The sequence below is a fragment of the Mustela putorius genome, unplaced genomic scaffold (assembly GCF_011764305.1).
Source record: "Mustela putorius furo isolate JIRA1106 unplaced genomic scaffold, ASM1176430v1.1 tig00003850_pilon_pilon_pilon, whole genome shotgun sequence".
In the NCBI taxonomy this organism is placed as follows: domain Eukaryota; kingdom Metazoa; phylum Chordata; class Mammalia; order Carnivora; family Mustelidae; genus Mustela; species Mustela putorius.
Genome location: NW_025422002.1, coordinates 5,658,882 through 5,685,043, shown reverse-complemented (window position 1 = coordinate 5,685,043; position 26,162 = coordinate 5,658,882). Strand labels below are relative to the sequence as shown.

At 42.6% G+C, this 26,162-nt stretch overlaps 1 protein-coding gene and 1 long non-coding RNA gene across 3 annotated transcripts in view; one reads left to right on the top strand and one right to left on the bottom strand.

Annotated features, from left to right (window-relative positions):
* Positions 1–1,092: 1,092 nt before the first annotated feature.
* On the bottom strand, positions 1,093–8,509 carry BHLHE40 (basic helix-loop-helix family member e40). Its single transcript, XM_004738417.3, has 6 exons — positions 8,492–8,509; positions 6,427–6,770; positions 6,189–6,258; positions 5,826–5,933; positions 4,756–4,879; positions 1,093–3,431 (listed from the first exon to the last, which is right to left on the bottom strand). Exons 2-6 carry the CDS (start codon positions 6,504–6,506, stop codon positions 2,575–2,577), a joined length of 1,239 nt encoding a protein of 412 aa, XP_004738474.1. The 5' UTR covers positions 6,507–6,770; positions 8,492–8,509; the 3' UTR covers positions 1,093–2,574.
* The window catches only part of LOC106005409, a 46,144-nt gene continuing 25,832 nt past the window's right edge, over positions 5,851–26,162 (top strand). Inside the window, exon 1 of one of the 2 annotated variants that reach the window (XR_001178741.2) lies at positions 5,851–5,975. This is a non-coding gene — a long non-coding RNA (uncharacterized LOC106005409). Of the gene's footprint in view, positions 5,976–17,829; positions 17,968–26,162 lie in introns of those variants that run through there. The other variant, XR_006601543.1, reaches the window with a different exon arrangement.

Sequence of the window (26,162 nt, the reverse complement as noted above, 5' to 3'; positions counted from 1 at the left end):
ATCTGCTTGCTCTAGGACTTGTGACAAGGGCTCAGAATCTTTATTTTACTTAGTCAAGACCAGGCGTGGAAGGGGATGACAGGCCATCAGTTCATCTCCTGAATCCTGGTGCGGGGCTCTGAACGGGACTCCATGCTGCCCCGGGATCTCTGTGTCTTTCAGAGCATGTGTTCTGCATCTCCCACAGCCCGGCAATGCTCACTCTCACCTCACCTACTGGCTCATTGGGAGACAGGGAAGGTGACGTTTGAAGCAAAGTCATGATGGGCAGGTTTAGTGTCTTTGGTGGCTGAGAACTCCCTGGGGGCAGGTGCCCTGCTTAGGCTCCAGATAGACCAGAGTGTTCTGGAAGACTCCAGGTCTGAAGGGGATCTGAAGCATGGCAGGTATCTGGCCATCAGGACATCCCTCACGGGAAGATGGGGAAAGGCAAAAATACTCGACCAGGTCATTTCCCACGGAATTTTTTTTTTTTTTTTTTTTTTTTTTGGTAAGAGCCCTTGACTAAGGAACACCAATATTCATTCATGCACAAACACACCCAACGAGAGGAAGTCCAGGAAGGATGTAGAAAATAATTATGGAATGTTGCCTTCAGCAGCAGTAAGACAGGATATGGCAAATCCATTAGACTTTGCTAGACTCAAAAAAGTTAGACTGGCTTGGCAGAGGTGCTATCCCCAGCAGCAATTATTGCATAATAATCCATTAAATCTTTTCTCCATGTGCCTACCGCTCCAGCAAGCTCCCCAGACCCTATGGCCTAACAATTCCATAATTTCATTTTCTGTCAGGTTCTAAGGACCATGAGAAAAGCAGGCTGGGGCAGGGGGTGGGGGGACAATGTACTTTTTGCCTAACTCTGGAAGGAGGCACAGCGTGACCATGAACTTTTAGCAAACGTTAAAAAAATAAATATTTACCTACAAAATTGACCAAGATTATTTTGTCTGACCGAATACAAGGCACATAAAAAGCTGAATGAGGTGACACCAGGATTAACTAGTTGTTGCCTCCAGCCAAGAGGGGAGGGCAGGAAGACAGCCCTATTACAGGACTGGGGTATTTAGAAGAAAAATGCAGAAGACCATCTTTCTCTTCCACAGGAAAAGGATTATTTTATTAAGTATTTTAAAACAACTACTTAACATTGACTCATAGATAAAAATATTTACAATTTCACACCTTCAGGAAGGCTCCAAAATATAAACACTGTACCTCTCCCTAGAGAAAAAAATTATTCTCTTCAAAAACAGGAATACATTCATTTTTCTCACTTTGTAGATCAAGTAATTATACAAATAAACATCTGAAACATTTCCTTTTTAATATATTTATATAATATATATTTATAACAGTTTTACAAATAAGGGCAATGACTTTATACCAAAATAAAAACAGGAAAAGAAAAAGTTAGAACACGATCGGCGATCAAGCATAGTGCATTTTGAAAAGCTGGTGCAGGGCTAGCTGGACGAGTCAGGAAACAAGTACTCTGGACCAAAAATAAAACTTCTTTGAAGGAGACAGAATCCTTTTTAGCAATAAGGACACTCCCTATGCCATTGGGCAAGGGGCATTAGCCTGCAGAAAGGATCTTGCTGTGCCAAGAGCTGGTTAGGCCTTTAAGCTAAGCTTGGTGAAAAGGAGTTTTAGGATAGAACTGCAAACCGAGTCTAGCTCTGCTTGTTGAAGGTAGCAATTTGTTACTTGGCTTTATGCATTTTGGGGGTGACTGGAACTTAGGCACCTGCGTTTCTCAGACCCTGCTTTGGTTCCCGCGACAGCATGATTGTTTTCTTGGTGAGACTTAGAAACAGGTACCAGAGGCCCAAGGGACTCCTCCCTCATTCCCTGGCAGCTCAGCTTTACCAGCGGGCCCTTTTCAGTTCCTTATTAAGCTAATCACTATGAAAGCCTGAGTAGGGAACTACATTCTCTTTATTCATCGGAGGCAGGGGGTGGGGAGCAGACCTGTAGAAATCTCCCCAAACCACTACCGTGCTATGCCAGTGTCTGCTACCTCACCACTTAGCAGAAAGCTCCATGCGGCTGCCCTCTCCCCCCTACGTTTGGTGAGTCAGGGCAACAATAAAAGGGAGAAGGGTGGGGTCGTGAGAGCCGGCTAGGAACGGCATTCTGGAAAGCCCTCTTTTGAAAGTACCTTTTTCTTAAAGCCACAGACCTGGCTCCCAAAATGAGGACTGACTCACAGACCAAGACTTTGAAGCTTTTGAAAAATCCAGCTGATTTTTTCTGTATCTGAGGGGGCTCTTCTCTGGGATGGGGGAAAGCCCAGAGATCTGCTACAATCCCCCCCGCAGAATCTTCTGATGTCAGGCCATCCTTCATATCTTCCCTAGGCCAAAAGGAGCTTTCATGTCCTATAGCGACAACCGAGGCACGTGCACAGACGCGTGCATACACGCACCCCAGATCTTCTCTCCGTGCCTCAGATTATCTCAGCATACATGCTAGAATAATCTTGCTGCAGTCACACTGTTTGTTTGTTTGTTTGTTTTTTGGAGAGGGGCGGGGGAGTAGGGAGGAAGGAGAGCAGAGCAGCAGGGTCCCCTAGTCTTTGGTTTCTAAGTTTAAAGGGGGGATCTGCTTCAAAGCTTGGAGCAGGGCAGAGGAGTCGATAGCTGGATGGGAAGGCAAGGGAGAAGGGAGTCTCTGGGGCATGAGCAAGGGGGCTGAGATCTTGTCTGGGTTCATGAAACTGGTGAGGGCTGCCGCTGAGGCATTGAGGCCCGGGTATAACACGGGGACGGAGGTGGGATACCAGCACTTCTCCAGCATGGGCAAGTAGGCAGTTGCTGACGGCGGGATCAGATAGAAGGGCAGACAGAAGGGAGGCTGGTGTGGGTGGGGGCCCAGGAACGGGGAGCTGATCAGGTCACTGCCCGTGAAATGGCCTTCATCATCTGAGAGCTGCATTCTGCTCTTTTTTGTTGGGGGTTCTTCAGATTCTTGCTTAATAACACCGATCCTTTCTCCCATGGTGAATCTACGTCCATGATCGCTTTTGAAGTACTGCTGCTCACCACGCAAGTCACCCTTCTCGGATTCTCCTCCATAGCCACTGTCTGTGTCCGTGTCACTGCCACTCTGCTCCCCACTCGAGTGAGCAAAAGTCCGCTGGATGACCGGCACACAGTTTTTCCCAGGGCCTTCAGAGCCTTTGGCCAGGGAGCTGGGTTTCTCCTTGAAGTCCATGGCTTTGGGAACTGGGTCGGACGGTTTCCTGGAGGTACCCCCCTGCAGCAGCTCTGAGACCACACGGTGAAGGTGGGTGACGAGCTGTGAAGATTTCAGGTCCCGAGTGTTCTCATGCTTGGCCAGGTACTGAAGCACCTCCCGGGCGCACGTCTGGAAGCCTGAGCAAAACATCTCTTGACCTGCTTCAACATTTCTCCCCGACAGCTCACCTGCATCGACACACATCCAAAGGAAGACATTTCAGAAGGCCCCGTGGGGTTCACCCTGATACCTACACCTCAAAGACTGGGTGGGAGCTTTTCTTTTTGCTACTGGCCCTTGCTGATTTGTGTTCCTAACTCCGAAAGTAGTATGATCAGAAAAAATTTGGATTATATTGAAAAGTATAAATAATAGAACAAAATTAACCCATTATCCTACCACTCGGAGGTAAAATAGAGGAGTTATAATGGTAGCATAATATCCCATCACAGAAACAGAACAAAATTAAGAGAGATGGACTACTTCCCCTCTTGAATTGATAGCTTGTTCCTGAGTTTTCATTATACATGACACAGCACTGAACATCCTTGTATGTTTATAACTAGAGTGGATTTGTAGAACATCTGTCTTACCAGAGCCAGACTGGACAAAGACCAGTCACAGAATGAGATAAAGAATAAAAGAACGATGTCACCCAAGTAAGCTTATTTTCGATTGAAAAAGTTGCAGTTGCGCTGGACGCTTCAAATTTCAAAGCTATTTCTAAGCCTTTTCCGCGTGTTCTATCCACAAGCCCCAAGTAATCAGGTATCATCATCTTCCTATTTTCAATGAAGAAACTGGCAGAAGCACCTGCTACATTTTTCTGATTCTCATCATACTAGTCTTGGAAAGAAGGGCAAGAAGAATGGAATGAGGGAGTGGGTAGGAGATTTTCTCCCTGGTCTGTACAGTATTATTTGGAAGGGGTGAAACTAGAAGGTTACAAGGTGACTGTGATTCTCTGGAAGTCGACAGAAACTAATGATGAAACTTCACCGGTTTCATTAGATTGTGCAACTCACCAAGATACCTAGTGGCTATTCAGGGAACCACATGAAATGCAGGAAAAGCTCCTGCTGTCATCCTGCCAGGACCATACCACACACAGAGTGATAAGGAAGTAGAGAAACAGGAAGACACTGGGGCATACCCATGATTTATTCTCCAATGAAAGAGGACTAAGATGACCAACTATAAAACACCCACGACACAAATTATATGTGCCCTGGCATTTTAAACAAGAGGGGGAACATGTCCCAGAACCCAGAAACCCTTAAACCAAAATGCCACAGAAATATTTTACCACTTGACTAATACGTGTTCATGCCAGGTGGCAAGCAGCAGCATTCCAAATGAAAAGTCTGACCTTTTAGGAAAGATAAAATGACATCTCCCCCAACTAACGTGCACAAGCCATTTGTTTTAAGAATGTTTCTTATACCAGATGTTGAGCCCACAGGGTATTTGTGCTACAACTCTCAGGTGATGATAACCAGACTCAGCACTCACCAGCTTGTAAACCACTCTGCAGGGCAATGATTTTCTGCTGCTGCTGGTCAATTAGGTTTGTTAGTGCTTTCACATGCTTCAAGGTAAGTTCCAGAACCACTGCTTTTTCCAAATGACCCAAAGTCTGGAATAAAAAAGAGCCTTAGTCAGCAGGGAGGTCAGAGAAGTCCCACTTCTGGGACACTTATTAGCAATGAGCAATATCTCTTGGGGGGCGGGGGAGAAATAGCCTTTCCTGACTGATAACATTTCATTTTTAAGTTTGGAGATGACATTTTTAAAAAGTTTGTGTTTGTATACATACATCCACACACTTCTGATTAAAGAATAAAAAACAAGTGTCACTTATCTTTAGAGGCATTTGGGAAGAGGCAGCTACATCAGGAGAAAGCTCTGACAGATACATTTCTCCAGCAGCCACTGCTGACCTGAACTCAGGGGAATCCAGAGATAACATTTCTCTGCAGTGCTGTCAACCTGAGGAGGGACTTCTACTGTGTCTGGCAGCCAAGAGGCTTCCCCTAGCTTCTTTCCTGACACCCTTTCCTAACTTTCAGCTCATCTAGGCTTTTTACTTCCTCCTCAAATACTATTTTCCTTTCCCCAACCAAAGGCTGCCAAGCCAGTAAGCTGTTGGCTACTGCCAAGAAAGAACAGGACATAAAAATCACGCACCCAAAAAAGTCCTCTTTATTTTTCAAAAGGGGCAGGGAAGAGAGAAGGGGGTAAATAAAATCTGCGTGTTGCTTGGTTTACCATTTACCAAAGTCAGCAAAACTAAAGAACCCTGAAAATCACCAGAAAGGAAAGGCTTAAACTCTTTGAAAACGAAGGCTAGTTGGGGTTAGAGCCAACTTGGAGAAGTCCAAGCAGTTCTCAGTTCATTGCATGAGGCTGCCAGAAAAATCCCAGGGCTGGGGAAGGGTACCCCAAAACAGAGCCACCCGCAAGCTCCCAGCCGCCCATCTGGCCTGCAGTTCCCAGTGGAGCCTGCAGGCGGCGAATGAATGACCCCCGCCCTCTCCCTGGGCAAAAGAGCTGGCTTGGAGAGCGGCCAGCTTCTCACTTACTGTAAGTTTGAGATGTTCGGGTAGGAGATCCTTCAGCTGGGCGATACACTCGTTAATCCGGTCACGTCTCTTTTTCTCGATGAGCCGGTGCGGCAGTTTGTAGGTCTCCTGCAAGGCGCACGGCGGGGCGGTGGGCGCCAGAGGAAGCGGGTGAGAAGCCCCTCTCTCCCCCACCCGCGACTCCTTTAGAGTTGGGACCGCAGAGTCACACGCAGAACCACTTTCTGCCCCTTCTAGTCCAAGCCATTTCATAGAAGCACCGAACCCACCCCTTGCATTGCCCGGCGAAGCTCAAAGTGAGAAAACTTTTCTTAGAACAGCGCGCGCCAGGGGTTGGGGTCCCGAGGGGCGCGGTATTCTTACCTTGCTATCCTCGCTCCGCTTTATTCCCCGCCTCGATTTGTACACTTGGTACATGTGGGCAAAATCCATCCTGCAGGAAGAGGGGCCAGGTAGGGTCTTGACTTTGCGTGCGCATAGGCTGCAAGAGCCCTGGCGAGTAAAAGCCCCCCGGATGCGCCCAGAACGGCTCTGAGTTGAGAGCGGCGCAGAACGCAGGGCTGGAGCTGAGGCTTGAAGGGGCCGGGGAGTACCAACTTACCCAGGTAGGTCTCCGGGCTCCAGTCCTGGAGCTTTGGGCAGGCAGGCGGGGGGCGGTTGCGCGCTGGGGATCCGCTCCATGGCGCGGCGAGCCGGGGCCACTGTGCACTCCTGTCTGCAGTAGCGGAACGTCGGGGTGAGCACGGTCCTGCAAGGGGCTTCACGGGGGTGATGGGGGCTGTCTCTCCTCAAGGGTTCCTCTGAGTCTGAGCTCTCTGAAATCCGCTTGAGCTGCCGGGCGCTGCGGCTTTGAGGTTCTGCTTCAGTTGGGGGCGTGCATGGTGTCCCCGCGGCCTCTGGCTCCAGCTCTGCGCACAGACTGGCGGTGTGTGCTCCCTGCGCCGTCTGCGCGGTGCGAGCCAAGTGAATGAGAAGTGGGGCGGGCGGGGAGGCGGGAGGGAGCTCGGAGGGGGGGGGCCGGCTAGGGCGGAGGGGGGATGGGGGGGCGAACTGAGGAGTAATAGAGAGGCTGCGGGCTGGGTTAAATGGGAGCGAGTGGGTGGGTTGGAGCTACGTGTTCTACCCTGTGACTCCAGGCACGTCTGGCCGCTGCCAGGGAGGGAAGGAGCGACCTGCCCGCCCTCCCCCGGCTTCATCACATGAGTCTCACGTGTTGGACAACGCTCCCGCGGCTGCGAGGGAGCCCCCCCCCCCAACCCCGGCCCCCAGGTGTCTGCGGCTGCGGCTGCCTTTCCGAAGAGGGGGTGGCAGCATGGCCTGGGTCCTGCCCAACCTGGTGGGGGGCGCGGAAGCTGGAAGGGGCCGGGGAGGCGCTGGGGCCGGGTAGGGGGGAGGTTTGGTAACGTGGGCGAACCTGCCCCAGGGAAATGAAGTAAGTTCCCGTCTCCTGGGAGGGAACGGGGGAGGACGGATCCGCCCGCGTCTGACTCAAGCCGGGAGAGGAATATCCCCTCGCTCGCTCCAGCCCAACCCTCTTCCTCCTCCCCCGCCCGGCCGGCTCCGAGGAACCAGCGCGCAGCGGAGGGAGTCGCCCGGCCCCCCTGCCCTCCCCAGAGGCTGGTGTTTCTTTCCGTCCCGGCTTCCCCGCCCCCACCCCTCAGCCGGGCGTCCAGGAATTGCCCGCCGTGGGGAGGGGCCGAGGGGCGGGGCGGATGTCACCCCATGGGAAGCGGGCTGGCAGCCAAGCGCAGGGGCAGCCGAGGCCGCCGCCGAGCACGCTGCGCGCACCTGACCGCCGAGCGTGTGCGCCACGGGCCCCTCGCTCCCTCCTCGCTCCGCTCCTGGGTAAAGCCTGCTGGCCGGCGGGTGCCCTCTTGCGTCCCCGCCCCCGTGTATCCCAGTGCCCACTTTAACCCCACTTGGGTTAGTCCGGCACCGAAAGACACCGGGCGCGGTGCCCTGCGTTTCCCCTCCCTACCCTGCCCCCTCCAGAGCAGAGGCTCCCGGGTCGCCTCCCCTCCGGCTGCAACGTTACACAACTGCGGCGGCGACGCCTGCCCTGCAGCAGCACGGGGCGTGACGCTTCACGTGGCCACAGCTCGGGCCACAGGGCCTCCGCCTGCGAGTCCCTCTCCGCCGCCCGTGGGACCCAGGCCCCGGGGACGCACTGTGCCCGCCGTGGTGGGCTGTCTCCTCGCCTACCAGGAACTTGGGCGGCGCTGTTGGCGGTCTGCACCCGGGGCGGGAGGGAGGAGAGAGTCTAGAAAAAACTATCTGTCCATCATACTGAAATTTTAGCGTTCAGTTGAGCCCCCTCCAGGGTGCCAGGCGTAGTGACCGTTGCTAAAGCTACTGTGGGGAATCAAACAGATTCTGCCCTTGAATTTACAGGAACCTCTGGCAAGAGCATAAATTGGGCAACGAGGGGAAGACAGCCCTGGGAAAATTATATAGATGCCACTGGCTGACAGGGAAAAAAAAAAAGATGTTTGCTTTGTTTTGTTTCAAAATTTATTTAATACGGACTAAAATGCGTGGGAAGAGAAGGAGGAAGAAGCTAACCCACTGCCCTGAGCTTGGGGCAGAAACGCCTCCCCCAAGCAGCCCCAGATCTCCGCAAAGCGCGGGCGGGGGGTGGCGCGCGCGCGGGGGGGGGGGGCACTTACCTCCCCCGGCAGAGTCCGGTCTGTGTGACCTTCTAACTCAGCCTGGAGCAGGGAAAACAGCTGAAACTCCAAGCCCGCGGTGTGAGCTGCGCTGATGCAGTCAGAGGAGGGAGCCAGTGGAAATTCATGACTAAAATAAGGCCTGGCTGGGGATTTCACTGACCTCTGCGCTGCCCTGCCCTGCAAGTTCGGGGAGTTGAGAGATGACTGTAAGCGGTTCCCACCGCGCCTCGGGTCAGTCACCCCGATGCTGAGTGGCCTGGCTGTGGGGAAGGATTGGAAAAAAAAAAAAAAACCAAACCAAAATGGGGTCGTCCCTGGGACTGGGTGAAGCTTCGCCTGGGGCGCAATTTGGGGGCTGTCAGTCTTAATTGGCAGTGTCCTTGACAACCTAGAGAACTGGGATTCACACTTTGACCAAACTGGGAGTGGATTTCCTTCAGGTCGCTTTGGAGAGCTCCCACTTCCTGTTTATGTTTCACAAGCGTCGAACTCATTAGCAAGTGTGAGAAATGCCTCCTTTTCTAACTGCTAACTGGTGTGACCTCTCTTGGGGGCTCAGGGATTCTTCCCTCCCAGAATGTACTTTTGCTGGTTTCTGTTATCAGCCATCTCTAGGGAGGGAATGACTGCACCGCAACTTCCTGCTGGGAGGTAGGCACAGAACCACAGGGGAAGGAGGGGACCGGCTGGTCCGGGTTTGTGCTTTCAATCTAGGGCGACCTGCTTCATTGTGCGACTTAAATAAGGGTGAAGGATTGTCATGACTGCACCAAAACCCCAGTTCCACCAGGAAAGAAGCACGGTGGGAGGAAGGAACACATGTCCCTGAACTGTCATATACCCTGCTCCCTCCCATGCCAGACAAGAACGCAAACATTTCGGCTCCCATGGCCCAATGTCATTCTTAGAATGCTTTGATGTTATCAGTACTTTTTGTCTTTACCTGTTCTACAATTGGAAATAACAAAAGGTATGCCTTTCCTGCTTTTTGTTTCAAATGTGTTCTCAAGCTTCAAGAAATACCTCCAAATAGAAAAAGAAAGAAAAGAATCTCCACCCTATCAAAGTTCTCTTGTATCCAGATTTTATATATTTTATACCAACTGGTCCATTTTTCTTTTCTCAGTAGCTTGTGATTATTTTTTCATTAATTTGTTTTGTTTATAATTTTTTATTTTATTTTTTCATTAATTTAAACAAAAATAATTCCTTCCCAACCTGCATCTTTCCACCCTGAAGAGTCTTAAAATTTCACTCTTGTCATCTTTGTAGATACTTGTTTAATGCTGTTTTATTTTTTAGATTGTCCATAAAAACTTTGTCTATGTTAATTCATTTAGTCCTCACCACCACCTTATAAGGCAGGTATTAGTCATTTTTACATCATTTAACACATTTATTGAGAACCACTATGTGCCAGGGGCTGAATTGGGTCCTAGGAGTATATGTGTTCTCTTAAGGAAATTGAGGCTCAGGGAGGTTAACTAACCTGCCCCAGGTTATGTAGCCTGAGATTAGATCTGGAACTAGACCCTAGGTTTGTTTGGTACTCTTAATCATTATACTTTTGGCTGCCTGGTAAGGTTATATGAGTTGTGCACTGTTCAACTCCAGGGGGAGCCATTCACATCATAGTCTGTGAGAGCACCCTCTAGAGTTGTGCATTTTAGCACTGAGCCGCTGCACTGGGTAATTCTGATGTTTTGTAGCCTGTTCTGTGTTTTGTTTAAGTATAGAGAGAACATAATTTTGTACAGGAAGGACAGGATTTTCCTTTTCTTTTCCTACTGAGACTCAGGATTTTGAAGGTCTGATGCTGTGTGTTGGGGAGAGTCTATAGTGTTACCTGGTGCCTTCCCATGTAGGAAGTTAGAGCTCACCGCCCCCTGCATGTACCCATACCTTTCTTGCTCAGATAGCATTTTTTGCCTATTTATGGATCCTCAGGAAGTTTTTTTATCACATTTCACATATCACATTTTTATATATCATGATCCAGCAAACACACACAAACACATACAATTTAAGTGCATTTAAGGATAGGGCAGCCAAGTCCTGATGGGGCTGTAGCAATAAGCCACCACTACCCTCTCTCTCTTACTCCTGGGTAACCACTGATCACTTAAAGAAAAACAAACCGTTTAGGAAGAAGTCAGCTCAATGCATTTCAGGCAAAAAGTTTACAAAACAGAGCTGGATGGCTCAGTTGGTTAAATGTCTGCCTTCAGCTCAGGTTGTGATCTTGGGTTCCTAGGACAGAGCCCAGTATGGGCTCCCTGCATGGGCACCCTGATCAGCAGGAAGTCTGCTCCTCCCTCTCTCTCTCTGCCCCTCCCTCCCTCCTGCTTTAGTGCATGCATGCACTCTCTCAAATAAAATCTTCAAAAAAATTTGTATAAAATAATATCTCCTTGATATGTGAATTCTGATATTTTCTAGTCTAGTCAATTTTATTTAAAAATATTCTGATCTTGGGGTTCCTGGGTGGCTCAATTGGTTGGGTGGCCAATTGTGGATTTTGGCTCAGGTCATAATCCCAGGGTCCTGGGACCAAGCCCCAGGACAGGGTCTGGGCTCAGTGGGGAGACTGCGTAAGGATTCTCATTCTCCCTCTCCTTCTGCCCCTTCCCCTGCTTGCATGCCCACACGCTCTCCCTCTCTCTCAAATAAATATATAAAAATCTTAAAAATATATATTTTGGTCTTTACTTGATAAATTGATTTTACAACCCACCAGTAAATCCTGACCTACAATTTGAAAACGTGTTCTTTCCACTAGAGATAGTGTTGTACTTTTAGCTTGTTCCCACCAGAAAGAAATCAATAGCATTTGTACACTTGAAGATCTTTAAAATCACTTATAAAAATGTTAAATAAGACGGGGGCACCTGGGTGGCTTAGTTGGTTAAGCCTCTGCCTTTGGATCAGGTCATGATCCCAGGGTCCTGGGTCTGAGCCCCACATCAGGCTCTCTGCTCAGCGGGGAGCCTGCTTCCCCCCACCATACTGCCCCACTCTCTGCTTACTTGTGATCTCTGTCTGTTAAATAAAAAAATAAAATCTTCAAAAAAAAGTTAAATAAGACTGTTGGCCTGGTTGAATTCAATGTTATTAATGTCTCTATTCAGGATATCCTTGCCTTATGCTCAAATGTAGAAGAAAAATATTCAGAGTTTCATCAATACATATAATGTTATATGTTGGAGAAATGTAGTTCCTTCATTTAGCTGAGGATGTTTTCTGCTAATACTAGATCTCTGAGAGAGTTTATCATGAAAAGATGTTAAAGTTGTCAAATGCTTTTCCTGCATCAAATAAACACTCATGTTTTTTCTTTCATGTTATTAGTCTTTTCAATGTTATACCAACCTTGAATTCCTGAAAATAAGCCTATCTTGATCAATGTATTATTCTTATTTTTATTGCTAGATTTGATTTGGTAGTATTTGCTAGGGATTTTTGTGTCTATGATTGTGAAGGGTATACATCTGTAGTTTTTCTTATAGTCTTTGTTAGGTTTCCATGTCACAGCAGTGCTGGCCTTATAAAACAAGTTGGGAAATTTTTCTCCTTTTTTCTGAAAGAGCTTAGGTAGGATTTGGTACTATTTCTTTCCTAAGCAGTAGGAAAAGCTGGCTGGGCCTGGAATTTTCTTCAGGGGAAGGTTTTTACTATGTATACATTTTCTTTAACAGAAGTTAGACATTTAAAATTTTTATTTTGGGGAATAAAAAAGTGCCTGTGTGGCTCAGTTGGTTAAGCATCTGCCTTTGGCTCAGGTCATGATTTTAGGGTCCTAGCATGGAGCCCTGGCTCCAGATCAGCAGGGAGTCTGCTTCTCTTTCTCCCTCTGCCCCTCTCCCCACCCCATGCAATCTCTCTCTCTCTCTCTCTGTCTCAAATAAATAAAATCATGGGTGCCTGGATGGCTCAGATGGTTAAGCGTCTGCCTTTGGTTCAGGTCATGATACCAGGATCCTGGGATCAAGTACTGCATTACTCTGCAGGGAGCCAGCTTCCCTCTGCCTCTCTCTGTCTCTCATGAATAAATAAACAAAATCTTAAAATTTTTTTTTTTTAAATAAAATCTTTAAAAGAATACAAATACAATTTTTATTCTTTTCTCAGTTCTGGTAATTTTTGTTTTTTAAGGAATTTGTCTATTTCATTGAAATTTGTTAATATATTGGTAAAAAGTTTTATCCCTCTAATGTCTATATAATCTAAAGATATAAACACTTTCTATTCTTTTAAACATTTTTGGTTAATTTGTGTGGGTTTTTTTCTTGATCATCTTGCTAAGAGTTATATTAATTGTATTCATTTTGCAAATATCCAAATTTTGATTTTGTTTTGATTTTCTCAATTGTTCATTTTAAAGTTGATCAATTTTCTTTCTTATTTTTCTTATTCCCTTTCTTCTAGCTATTTTGCATTTAATTTGTTCTGATGTTTCTGGTTTCTTGTGGTATAAGGTAATAATACTGATTTTAAACCTTTCTTCTTACAAGTATTTAAAGCTAAGATTTTTCCTGTGAAAGCCTTGCTTTCACAGAACCCCACAATACGGGGTATTTGTATTTTACTTATTATTCAGGTAAAAATATGTCCTAATAGTTATTATCAGTTTTCTTTGATTCATGGGTTATTTTCAAAGGTATTGTTTAATTCCCAAATATGTGCAAATTTTCTAGAAAACCTTTTTCTTTTTGTTTTGAAATAACTATAGAATCGTAGAAAGTTACAAAAATAATAGAAGTTCCATGTACCTTTTACTCAGTTTCCCCCAGTGGTACCATTTTCCATGACTATCATACAATATTAAAACAAGGAAATGAATATGGGTACAATCCAGATAGTTTTGGATTTTCACCCATTTTACTTGCACTCACTTGTGTGTGTCTGTATATGTATAGTTGTATGCAGTTTTATCACATGTGTAGATTACTATAACTACTGTCACCATCAAGATGCAGAACTGTCCTACACTACAAAGTCCCATCATGAAACCCCTTTATAATCATACCAGTTCCTTTCCCCTCTCCTATCTCTAATATCTGGCAACCAGTAATCTGTTCTCCATCTCTGTAATAAGCATATTGTAAAAATGGAATCATATAGTCGTAATCTTTCGAGATTGAAACATTTTTTCCACTCACCGTAATCTCTTGAGATCTATCCAACTGGTCACATGTATCAATAGTAAGTTTTGATGAGTCGTGTTCCTTGATGTCTCTGTGCCATGATTTATTTACCCATTCACCCACTGAAGGGCAGTGGAGTTGTTCTAGGTTTTTGTGATTATAAAACTACTGTGAACACTTTTCTACATGTTTTGGGTGGACATGTTTTTTCTCTGAGATAAATCCTGCACCATATGATAATGTACATTTGCAAAGAAACTGACCAACTGTTTACAGGAGAGGCTATCCCATTTTACCTTCACAATTGCAATTTATGAAAGATCTAGTTTCTCTTTATCTGTACCCACATTTGCTATTGTTACTGTTGTTTTCTTTTAAGGATTCTTATTTATTTGTGTGTGAGAGAGAATACCAACATGGGGAGGGGCAGAGGGAGAAGCAAACTCCCTGCTGAGCAGGGAGCCCCCTGCAGTACTCCATGCACGGACCCTGGGATCATGACCTGAGATGAAAGCAGACACTTAACTGATGGAGCATCCCAGCTATTGTCACTATTTTTAACTTGATCTTGTCCAGATAAGTGTATAATGCCAGGTATCTTTTCATGCTGGTTTCTAATTTACTACTATTGGGTCAGAAGATATAATCTATTGGATTTTAATTCTTTGAATTTATTAAGATCTCTTTCATTACCCAGAATATAGTCTATCTTGAATGTTCTCTGTGGGTTTGAAATCATGCATATTCTGTGGTTGGATGCAATATTTTTATTAAGTTGGTATTTTATCAAGTTGGTTACAGTGCTGTTCAAATATGCCTTTCTACTAATTTTTTTCCCCTCTCTGCATCCTAAAATTAGAGACAGAAGTATTAAAATCTCTCTAAGTATGAAAGAAGAGTTGTCCATTTGTGTCATTTTTCTTTATGCATTTTGGAACTCTGTTCTTAGTTGTAAGTGCATTTAGGATTGACATGTCTTGATGATTTTATTCTCTTATCATTAAATTTTTCCCTCTTTCCTTATAGCATTATTCTTATGCTAAAGTCCAGTATTCTTCTTCTCTCTTTGTCTGATATTAATAATACAGCCGCACTGGCTTTTGTTGTTATTGCTGTGTTTTAAGTAGGCTCCTTGCCTGATGTGGAACTTGAACTCACGATCCTGAGATCTAATCACATGCTCTAGCAACTAAGCCAGCCAGCTACCTCTACACTGGCTTTTTTATACTAGTGTTTGCATGATACATTTGTTTCTACTCTTATGCATGAAACATTTGTTTCTACTCTTAGGCTTTTCAACCTATGCCTTTTTAATTGAATTGTACCTTATAAAACCATATGTTGTTGGATCTTGCTTTTATATCGTGACAATCTTTGCCTTTTTATCACAGAGTTTAGTATATTTATATTTGAGGTAATCATTAATATAGTTGGGTTGAAATCTCCCATCTTGATATCTATTTTTTCTACATACCCCATTTATTCTTTGTTTCTGTTTCTACTTTCCTACCTTCTTTTGGGTATATTGCATTTTAAAATCATTCCACTTTATGTCCTTTTTAAAAGTATACTTCTTTGTAGTATATTCTAGTGGCTGTTTGTGAGCAGTGGTTCTTAAACTTTACATGAATTACAAAGCAGCTGGAAGTCTTATTAAAACATAGTTTTCTGGGCCATATCCTCAAAGTTTCTTACTGAGTAGGTCTGTGACAGAGGTCAAAAACTTGCATGTCTGATAAGTTCTCAGATGCAATTAATGATGTATGTCTGGGTACTATACTTTGGTGATCTTTGCCCTAAAGATTATACTCTATATCTTTAAGTTATCTCTATCTACGTTCAAATAATATGCTGAAAAATACTATTATATAATTTTACAGATATGTAAGAACCTTACAGCAATATAATTCTATTTATTCCTCCTCTTAACCTTGGTGCTCTTGTTATTTGTATTTTACTTCTGCATAAATTATAAAGATTTATATATAGCTTTAAACACTCAATAGTATTTTTAAATATCATGCATATGGATAAAAAGATATAGATGTAGATATATTACTTTAAAAAGGGCTTCAAAGGGGTGCCTGGGTGGCTGAGTTGGTTAAGCATCTGCCTTCAGTTCAGGTCATGATCCCAGGGTCATGGTATTGAACCTCACATCGGGATCCCTGCTCAATGGGAAGTCTGCTTCTCCCTCTCCCTCTGTGATCTCTCTTGTGCTCTCTCCTCCCCCCAAATAAATAAATATTTAAACATTTTTTAAAAAATAAAAGGCCTTTGGGGTGCCTGGGTGGCTCAGTGGGTTAAAGCCTCTGCCTTGGGCTCAGGTCATGATCCCAGGGTCCTGGAATCGAACCCCGCATCAGGATTTCTGCTCAGCAGGGAGCCTGCTTCCTCCACTCTGCCTGCCTCTCTGCCTACTTGTGATCTCTGTCTGTCAAATTAATAAATAAAATCTTTTAAAAAAAAGAAAAAGGTCTTTAACATTTACCCATCTATTTACCCTTTCTGGTGCTCTTCACCTTTTGCAGATCTGGGTTTCCTTCTGATATCCTTTCTGTTCTAAAATGTTTGTGTTAGCTTTTCTTGTAGTATTGGTCTGCTGCAGGTGAATTCTTGCAACTTTCGTCTGTCTGAAAATGAATTTATGAATTTATCTCACCTTCATTTTTGAAGCATATTTTCACTGGTTATGGAATTCTAGTTTGATGATGTTTTTCTTAGCACTTTAAGGGTATTCTATTGTCTTCTGGCCTCCACTGATTCTAGTGAAAAGTCAGCAGTTATTTATATCATCAGCCCCTTAAGCTTCTACCTATTTATCCCCTTTCAGATTTACCACTTCCCATTGCTTTTCGGCAATTTTGCTCTGATTTATTTAGGTGTGGCTTTCTCTGTTTTTATTCTACTTGGGGTGTGCTGAGTTTCTTGGTTCTGTAAGTTGATATTTTTCATCAGTTTTGCTAAGCCTTAGCTGACAAAGCCTCAGTGATTTCTTCTGTCATGTTATCTCTTCTCGTATTTCTGGGATACAATTTACACATTAGGTTTTTGAAATTAGCCCCAACCCGGTCAAATTCTCAGTTTCCTCTGCTCTTGAGACTGCTACTAAGCTCATATAATGAACTTATTTTTTAAAAAATTTTTTATTAGCATATACCCCAGTGGTACAGGTCTGTGAGTTGTCAGGCTTACACACTTCACAGCACTCACCATAGCACATACCGTCTTCACTGTCCATAACCCAACCATCCTCTCCATAACCCCCTCCCGCCCCAAACCTCTGTTTTGTGAGATTAAGAGTCTCTTATGGTTTGTCTCCCTCCCAATCCCATCTTGTTTCATTTATTCCTTCCCTACTTCTAAATCCCCCACTTTGCCTTTCAAATTCCCCATATCAGGGAGATCATGAGATAATTGTCTTTCTCTGATTGACTTATTTTGCTCAGCATAATACACTCTAGTTCCATCCCATTGTGGCAAATGATAAGATTTCATTTCTTTTGATGGCTCCTTAGTATTCCATTGTATATATATATACCACATCTTCTTTATTCATTCATCTGTTGATGGACATCTAGGTTCTTTCCATAGTTTGGCTATTTTGGACATTGCTGCTATAAACATTTGGGTGCATGTACCCCTTTGGATCACTACATTTGTATCTTTAGGGTAAATACCCAGTAGTGTGATTGCTGGGTCGTAGGGTAGTTCTATTTTCAGCTTTTTGAGGAACCTCCATGCTGTTTTCCAGAGTGGCTGCACCAGTTTGCATTCCCACCAACAGTGTAGGAGGGTTCCTCTTTCTCTGCATCCTCGCCAGCATCTGTTATTTCCTGACTTGTTAATTTGAGCCATTCTGACTGGCATGAGGTGGTATCTCATTGTGATTTTGATTTGTATTTTCCTGAATTTTGTATTTGTATTTTCCTGAGTGATTTGGAACACTATTTCATGTGTCTATTGGCCATCTGGGTGTCTTCTTTGCAGGAATGTCTGTTCATGTCCTCTGCCCATTTCTTGATTGGATTATTTGTTCTTTGGGTGTTGAGTTTGATAAATTCTTGATAGATTTTGGATACTAGCCCTTAATCTGATATGTCGTTTGCAAATATCTTCTCCCGTTCTGTCAGTTGTCTTTAGTTTTGTTGTCTGTTTCCTTTGCTGTGCAAAAGCTTTTGATCTTGACAAAGTCCCAGTTGTTCATTTTTGCGCTTGTTCCCCTTGCCTCTTGTGATATTTCTAGGAAGAAGTTGCTGTGGCTGAGGTCGAAGAGGTTGCTGCCTGTGTTCTCCTCAAGGATTTTATGGATACCTGTCTCCCGTTGAGGTACTTCATCCATTTTGAGTCTATTTTTGTGTGTGGTGTAAGGAAATGGTCCAGTTTCATTTTTCTGCATGTGGTTTTCCAATTTTCCCAACCCCATTTGTGAAGAGACTGTCTTTTATCCATTGGACATTCTTTCCTGCTTTGTCGAAGATTAGTTGACCATAGAGTTGAGGGTCTATTTCTGGGCTCTCTGTTCAGTTCCATTGACCTATGTGTCTTTTCTTTTTTTTCTTTTTTTTTGCCAGTACCATACTGTCTCAATAATAACAGCTTTGTTATAGAGCTTGAAGTCCGGAATTGTGATGCCACCAACTTTGGCTTTCTTATTCAACATTCCTCTAGCTATTCAGGGTCTTTTCTGGTTCCATATAAATTTTCAAATTATTTGTTCCATTTCTTTGAAAAAAATGGGTGGGATTTTGATATGGATTGCATTAAATGTGTAGATTGATCTAGGTAGCATAGACATTTTCACAGTATTTGTTCTTCTATTCCATGAACATGGAATGTTTTTCCATTTCCTTGTGTCTTCCTCAGTTTCTTTCATGAGTGCTTTATAGTTTCCTGAGTACAGATTCATTGCCTCTTTGGTTAGGTTTATTCCTAGGTTATCTTATGGTTTTGGGTGCAGTTGTAAATGGGATTGACTCCTTAATTTCTCTTTCTTCTGTCTTGCTGTTGGTGTATAGAAATGCAACTGCTTTCTGTGCATTGATTGTATATTCTGACACTTTACCGAATTCCTGTACAAGTTCTAGCAGATTTGTAGTGGAGTCTTTTGTGTTTTCCACATAAAGTATCATATTGTCTGCAAAGAGTGAGAGTTTGACTTATTCTTTGCCTATTTGGATGCCTTTTATTTCTTTTTGTTGTCTGATTGCTTAGGCTAGGACTTCTAGTACTATGTTGAATAGCAGTGATGATAGTGGACATCCGTGCTGTGTTCCTGACCTTAGGGGGAAAGATGTCAGTTTTTCCCCATTGAGAATGATATTCGCTGTGGGTTTTTCATAGATGGTTTTAGTGATATTGAGGTATGTACCTTCTATCCCCACTATGTGAAGAGTTTTGATCAAGAAAGGATGCTGTACTTTGTCAAATGCTTTTTCAGCATCTATTAAAAGTATCATATTGTTCGTGTTCTTTCTTTTATTAATCTATTATATCACATTGATTGATTTGCAAATGTTGAACCAACCTTGCAGCCCTGGAATAAATCCTGCTTGATCGTGGTGAATAATCTTTTTAATGTACTGTTGGATCCAATTGGCTAATATTTTGGTGAGAATTTTTCATCTGTGTTTGTCAAGGATATTGGTCTGTCATTCTCCCCTTTGATGGGGTCTTTGTCTGGTTTTTGGATCAAGGTAATGCCGGCCTCATAAAATGAGTTTGGAAGTTTGTCTTCCATTTCTATTTTTTTGGAACAGTTTCAGGAGAATAGGAATTAATTGTTCTTTAAATATTTAGTATAATTCCCCTGGGAAGCTGTCTGGCCATGGCTCTTGTTTGTTGAGAGATTTTTGATGACTGCTTCAATCTCCTTACTGGTTATGGGTCTGTTCAGGTTTTCTCTTTCTTCTTGGTTCAGTTGTGGTAGTTTATATATCTCTAGGAATGCATCCATTTCTTCCAGATTGTCAAATTTGTTGGTGTATAGTTGCTCATAATATGTTCTTATAATTATTTATACTAATATGGTGTTGGTTGTGATCTCTCCTCTTTAATTCATGATTTTATTAATTTGGGTCCTTTCTTGTTTCTTTTTGAAAAGTTTGGCCAGGGGTTTATCAATCTTATTAATTCTTTCAAAGAACCAGCTCCTAGTTTCATTGATTTGTTCTACTGTTTTTTGGTTTCTATTTCATTGATTTCTGCTCTGGTCTTTATTATTTCTCTTCTCCTTCTGGGTTTAGGCTTTCTTTGAGTTCTTCCTCCATGTCCTTTAGGTGTAGGGTTAGATTGTGTACTTGAGACCTTTCTTGTTTCTTGGGAAAGGCGTGAATCACTATATATTTTCCTCTCAGGACTGCCTTTGCTGTGTCCCACAGATTTTGAACAGTTGTGTTTTCATTATCATTTGTTTCCATGAATTTTTTTCAATCTTTAATTTCCTCGTCGACCCATTCATTCTTTGGTAGGATGCTCTTTAGCCTCCATGTATTTGAGTTCTTTCCAAATTTCCGCTTGTGATTGAGTTTTAGCTTTAGAGTATTGTGGTCTGACAATATGCAGGGAATGATCCCACTCTTTGGGGACCAGTTGAGATCTGATTTGTGACCCAGGATGTGGCCTATTCTGGAGAATAAGTTCCATGTGCAGTAGAGAAAAATGTGTATTCTTTTTTGGGGGGATGGAGTGTTCTGAATAAATGTGTGATGTCCATGTGCCCCAGTGTGTCATTTAAGGCCTTTATTTTCTTGTTGATGTTTTGCTTAGATGATCTCTCCTTTTCAGTGAGTGGGATGTTAAAGTCCCTTACTATTATTCTGCTATTGTTGATGTGTTTCTTTGATTTTGTTATTAATTGGTTTATATAATTGGCTGCTCCCATGTTAGGGGCAGAAATATGTAAAATTGTTAGATCTTCTTGTTGGACAGACTCTTTGAGTATGATATAGTGTCCTTCTTCATTTCTTATTATAGTCTTTGGCTTAAAATACAATTTATCTGATAAAGGATTGCCACCCCAGCCTTCTTTTGATGTCCATTAGCATGGTACATTGTTTTCCACCCCCTCACTTTAAATCTGGAAGTGTCTTTGGGTCTAAAATGAGTTTCTAGTAGACAGCATATTGATGGGTTTTGTTTTTTATCTATTCAGATACCCTGTGTCTTTTGATTGGGGCATTTATCCCATTTATATTCAGGGTAACTATTGAAAGATATTAATTTAGTGCCATTGTATTGCCTGTATGGTGACTATTACTGTATATTGTCTCTGTTCCTTTCTGGTCTACTACTTTTAGGCCCTCTCTTTGCTTAGAGGACCCCTTTCAATAATTCTTGTAGGACTGGTTTGGTTTTTACAAATTCTTTTAGTTTTTGTTTGTTCTGGAAGCTTTTTATCTCTCCTCTTTTCAATGATAGCCTAGCTGGATATAGTATTCTTGGCTGCACGTTTTTCTCATTTAGTGCTCTGAATATATCATGCCAGTTCTTTCTGGCCTGCCAGAAAGGTCTCTGTGGATAAGTCTGCTGCCAATCTAATATACTTATAATTGTATGTTACAGACTTCTTATCCCTGGCTGCTTTCAGGATTTTCTCTTTGTCACTTACTTGAAGTTTTACTATTAAATGATGGGGTGTGGACCTATTTTATTGATTTTGAGGGGGATTCTTTGTGACTCCTGGATTTTGATGCTTGTTCCCTTTGTCATATTTGGGAAATTCCCTACTATAATTCACCCCAATATACCTTCTGCCCCCCTCTTTTTCTTCTTCTTTTGGGATCCCAATTATTCTAGTATTGTTTCATCCAGTGGTATCACTTATCTCTTGAATTCTCCCCTGGTGGTCCAGTAGTTGTTTGTCTTTCTTTTGCTCAGCTTCTTTATTCTCCATCATTTAGTCTTCTATATCACTAATTCTCTCTTCTGCCTCATTTATCCTAGTAAGAGCCTGCATTTTTTACTGCACTTCATTAATAGCTTTTTTTATTTCAGCTTGGTTAGATTTTAGTTCTTTTATTTCTCCATAATGGGCTTTTATTTCTCCAGACAGGTTTCCCTAATATCTTCCATGCCTTTTTCAAGCCCAGCTAGCACCTTGAGAATCGTAATTCTGAAATCTAGAGCTGACATATTACCAATGCCCTTATTGGTTAGGTCTCTACCCTTCTGTATTGCCTCTTTTTCTTTTTTTTGTGGTGAGTTTTTCCACATTGTTATTTTATCCAGATAAGAATAGGAGAAAAAAAAATACTAAAAGGGTGGCAAAGACCCCAGAAAAATGTCCGCTAACCCAATCAGAGAGACCCGCAATTGTGGGGTGAAAAAAGGGGGTAGAAAGAAATTTAAAAATTAAAAAAAATACATATAATTTAAATTTATATATACATGACTGGTGAATAGAACAGAAGAACCCACTTGGTTTTGGGTGTATTTTGGTCTCTTAGAAGAAACTACCTTCCAAATTTTAAAGAAAGAGTATACATATATATATTTCTATATTATTATATACATAATTCTATATATAATATATATTATAATATGCTCTTATTTTGGTGTGTGTATGTATATGTATATGATATATGTATATATAAATAATATATAATTATATATATTATTATAATATGTATAATGTTATAACATTATAATACATATTATATTTATATATAAAATAATATTTTAATATTATAATATATAAGTAATATTACACATTATATATTTATATATATATTATTTATAATTATAAATATATTATTATACTATATATTATTATAATATGTATAATATATTAATATTATATTATACATATATAATATATAATATCAATATATTTTAGTATATTATATTAAATATGTATAATTATATTTTATCATATAATACATTATATATTTATATTATTATATATAATAATGTATAATTATATATTATATATACATACATATATATGTATATATATGTATATACATATATATACATATAAATAAGAGCAAACACAATGAAGGGATGGAATATGACTGTAAAGAAAATAAAGAAAAAATTCTAAAAATGGAATTGATAAGATAAGTTGGTTGGAAAAAGAAAGTGGAGAGAATTTGCTCAGGCTGGAGACTAGAACAAAGTCCTGTGCTAGATTTAGGGTATATTTTGGTCTATTGGAAGAAATTGTATCTGAAAACTTTTTTAAGAAAAAACACTATATGTATACAAAAAATAAAGTTAGGTACAATGAAGGATAAAATATGACTGTAACAATTAAGGTTTAAAAAGATTTTTTTTTTTTAAGGAAGGTATTGTTAGGGTAAACTCGTTAAAAAATGTTAAAAGAGGAAAGAAGAAAAGTTAAAAAAATTAGAATAACAAAAATAAAATTTAAAAATCAAATTAATTTCACAAGACTAAAGAACCATGGGGAAAAGGCCATGAATTCCATGCATTACTTTCCCCTCCTCTGGAATTATGCCGTTCTCCTTGATCAGTGAGCTTGGTCTTGGCTGGATGTTTTTGCTGATCTTCTTGGGGAAGAGCCTGTTGCAGTGATTCTCAAATGTCTTTGTCCTAGGCGAAATTACACTGTCCTTGCCACGGGCAGGCTAAGTAATCTGCTCAGGCTCGCTCCCAGGAGTTTTTGTTCCCTGAACACTTTCTGTAGAGCCCTGGATGACGGGAATGAAAATGACGGCCTCCCAATCTCCAGCCCGGAGGAGCTGAGAGTTCGGGGCCTCACTCCTCAATGCACCCTCGGAGAAACATGCTCAACCACTCCCGTCTCCCTGACCTCTGGCCACACTCCGTGCTCACCCAGTCTGTGACCAAAGTCTTTCTCTCTCTGGCGCATGGCCCCATTTGGAGTCTCTAAACCCAGCAGATTCCTGCCTCCTGAGAAGACAGGTGAGTCTCCCCAGATCTGCCACTTGTGGGGTCCCTGCTCAAAGAGCAGTGGTCCGACTGTGTTGTGGATAACAGTTTAAGGTAAGAGCTCACTCCTTAGCTCCGTCTCAGTATTTGGCTTCCCCACTCTGAAACCTGTGAGCTTTGCTACACTCAGACACCCCTGATCCTTCTGTGACTCTGTGTGACCTGAGACCACACTATCCCCATGAGGGCTCCACCCCCCCACTTAGCCTCTGGAGTGATGTCCCTCAGTGGAGCAGACTTTTAAGAGTTTGAATTTTGTGCTCCGCTGCTCCACCGCTTGTTGGGAGCCGGTCCCTCCCCCTGCTGTCTTCTCATTGCTTCGGATTCACTTCTCCACACGTCCTACCTTTCAGAAAGTGGTTGATTTTCTGTTCTTAGAACTGCTGCCCTTCTTCTCTTCGATCCCCTGTTGGGTTTGTAGGTGTTCGGAATGGTTTGATAACTGTCTAGCTGAACTCCTGCAACCTGATGTTATTTCAGTCTGCTACTCCACCATCTTGACTCCTCTCCCTAATGAACTTATTTTTGATATTGTGTTTTTCATTTGTAGAATTTCCATATGGTTTTTTTTTCTAGTTTCCGCTGCTGTGTTGAAATTCCCCACTTCTTCATACATGTTGCCTTCCTTTCCATGCAATCTCTTAATATTTTAGTATCATAGGTATTTTGGATTTTAGTATGCCTCCTCAATAATTTCAACTTTTAGGCTCTTTCTGGATCTGCTTCTGTTGCCTTTTTTTTACCTCCTGTATTAACTGCAAGATACATTTTGTCACTTTTCTGACATTTTAGATTTTTTTTTTTATTGTGTGCTTCATATTTTGAAGGAAAGGAAAGTAGAATACAACGTAAATATTTACCTTCAAAAAGAGAAATCCTCTTCTTCCATGAGAGGCTGAGTCAGTCTGATCTGTAGTTGAGCTGGGCCCAGGATTTGTTATAGATTTAGTTGGAATCATTTCCCTGCTGTGTTCAGGGTGAGATTTGACTTCCCCTTCAGTAGAGCTTGAGATCTGAGCACTGATGAGTTTCTTGAGACTGACCTGTACTTCAAAACCAAGCTAGCAGGTATGAGAACTGGGGGATGTCTCTTCCTGTTCTATTGCCTGGCTGATAGCTTTCTGATTTCTCTTTGCCATTTAACCCCTACTTCTGCCCCTCTAGAGATCTCTCCCAGCCCATTCATCCTTCTCAGTCCTTTGCAAATCCCTGGACTTTGTGAAAGACAAAAATGACTCAAGGAGTACTCCTTGGCCCTTGTTCCCTGCCTCCAACTTTGGCAAACTGTTTCCATCCCTCTGTAAGGATGTGGGCGAGGAAGAGTTAGAGAGGTCTGTAGACTTGCTCTGTGACGATGGCCCCTCAGCCCACAGACAGCCTTTACAAGTCTATTAACATTTCTCTTCACCCTTGCTGATCACAAAACATGCTTTGCTCCGCCATTCCACTAGAGCTGACAATGGCCATGGGTCTCCTCTCTTCCATGTAAAGCCAGTCACTTTGAGTTCAGTATGGTTAGATTTCTTTATTCCATCAGTTCTCTGATGGGTTTTAAAAATCAGATATTTGGGGCACCTGGGCGGCTCAGTGGGTTAAGCTGCTGTCTTCGGCTCAGGTCGTGATCTCAGGGTCCTGGGATCGAGTCCCACATTGGGCTCTCTGCTTGGCGGGGAGCCTGCTTCCCTCTCTCTCTCTGCCTGCCTCTCAGTCTACTTGTGATTTCTCTCTGTCAAATAAATAAATAAAAAATCTTTAAAAATCAGATATTTTTGGTGCACCTGGATGGCTCAGTCAGCTAAGCATCCAACTTTTGATTTGGCTCAGGTCGTAATCTCAGGGTCATGAGATCACAACCTGTTTCAGGGTCTGGGCTGGGCATGGAGCCTGATTAAGATTCTCTTTCTCCCTCTGCCTCTGCTCTTCCCCCACTGCTTGTGCTCTTCTCTCTCTTAAAAAAAAAAAAAAGAAAGAAAGAAAGAAAGAAAGAGAGAGAAAGAAAGAAAGATCAATGATTGTTTTGTGCTTTCCTGACTTTTTTAGTTGTTAGGGTGACAGTGACATTCTACTGTAACCTATGTGACCTATAAACAGAAGTTCCCCCGGATAACTCTTACCAGAGATGAAAACCTGGTCAGGGATATTAAGGAACCCAGTGGATTGGCAGTAATTGAAAACCTGAAAGATGACACCAGTGTGGGGATCTGACAAAATAGGGGAGGGCAAAGGTGCATTGTGACCTATCAAGCACTGATAAAATCACACATAACACACAACACCTATACACACAAACACACACACAAGACTGAGAGGAGACTATGGCAAAAAGGAGATGCTTTGGCAGCCAGCAAGTGGTACTTTCAGAGAATGGACAGTGCACATAATTATGTTGGTGTCTTCTTTGGACAATGTCCACTCCCTCATCTGTCTCTCTTGGAGCAGTGATTCTCACATTTTACTCTGCATGCAAATCACTGGGGCTTCTTGTTAAAGTTCTGATTCTCTCTCAGCAGGTCCAGGGCTGGGCTTGAGATGCTGCCTTTCTAACAAGCTCCCAGATCATGCTGATGATACAGGCATAGTGAGGTCCTCAAGTACAGACACCTGCATTT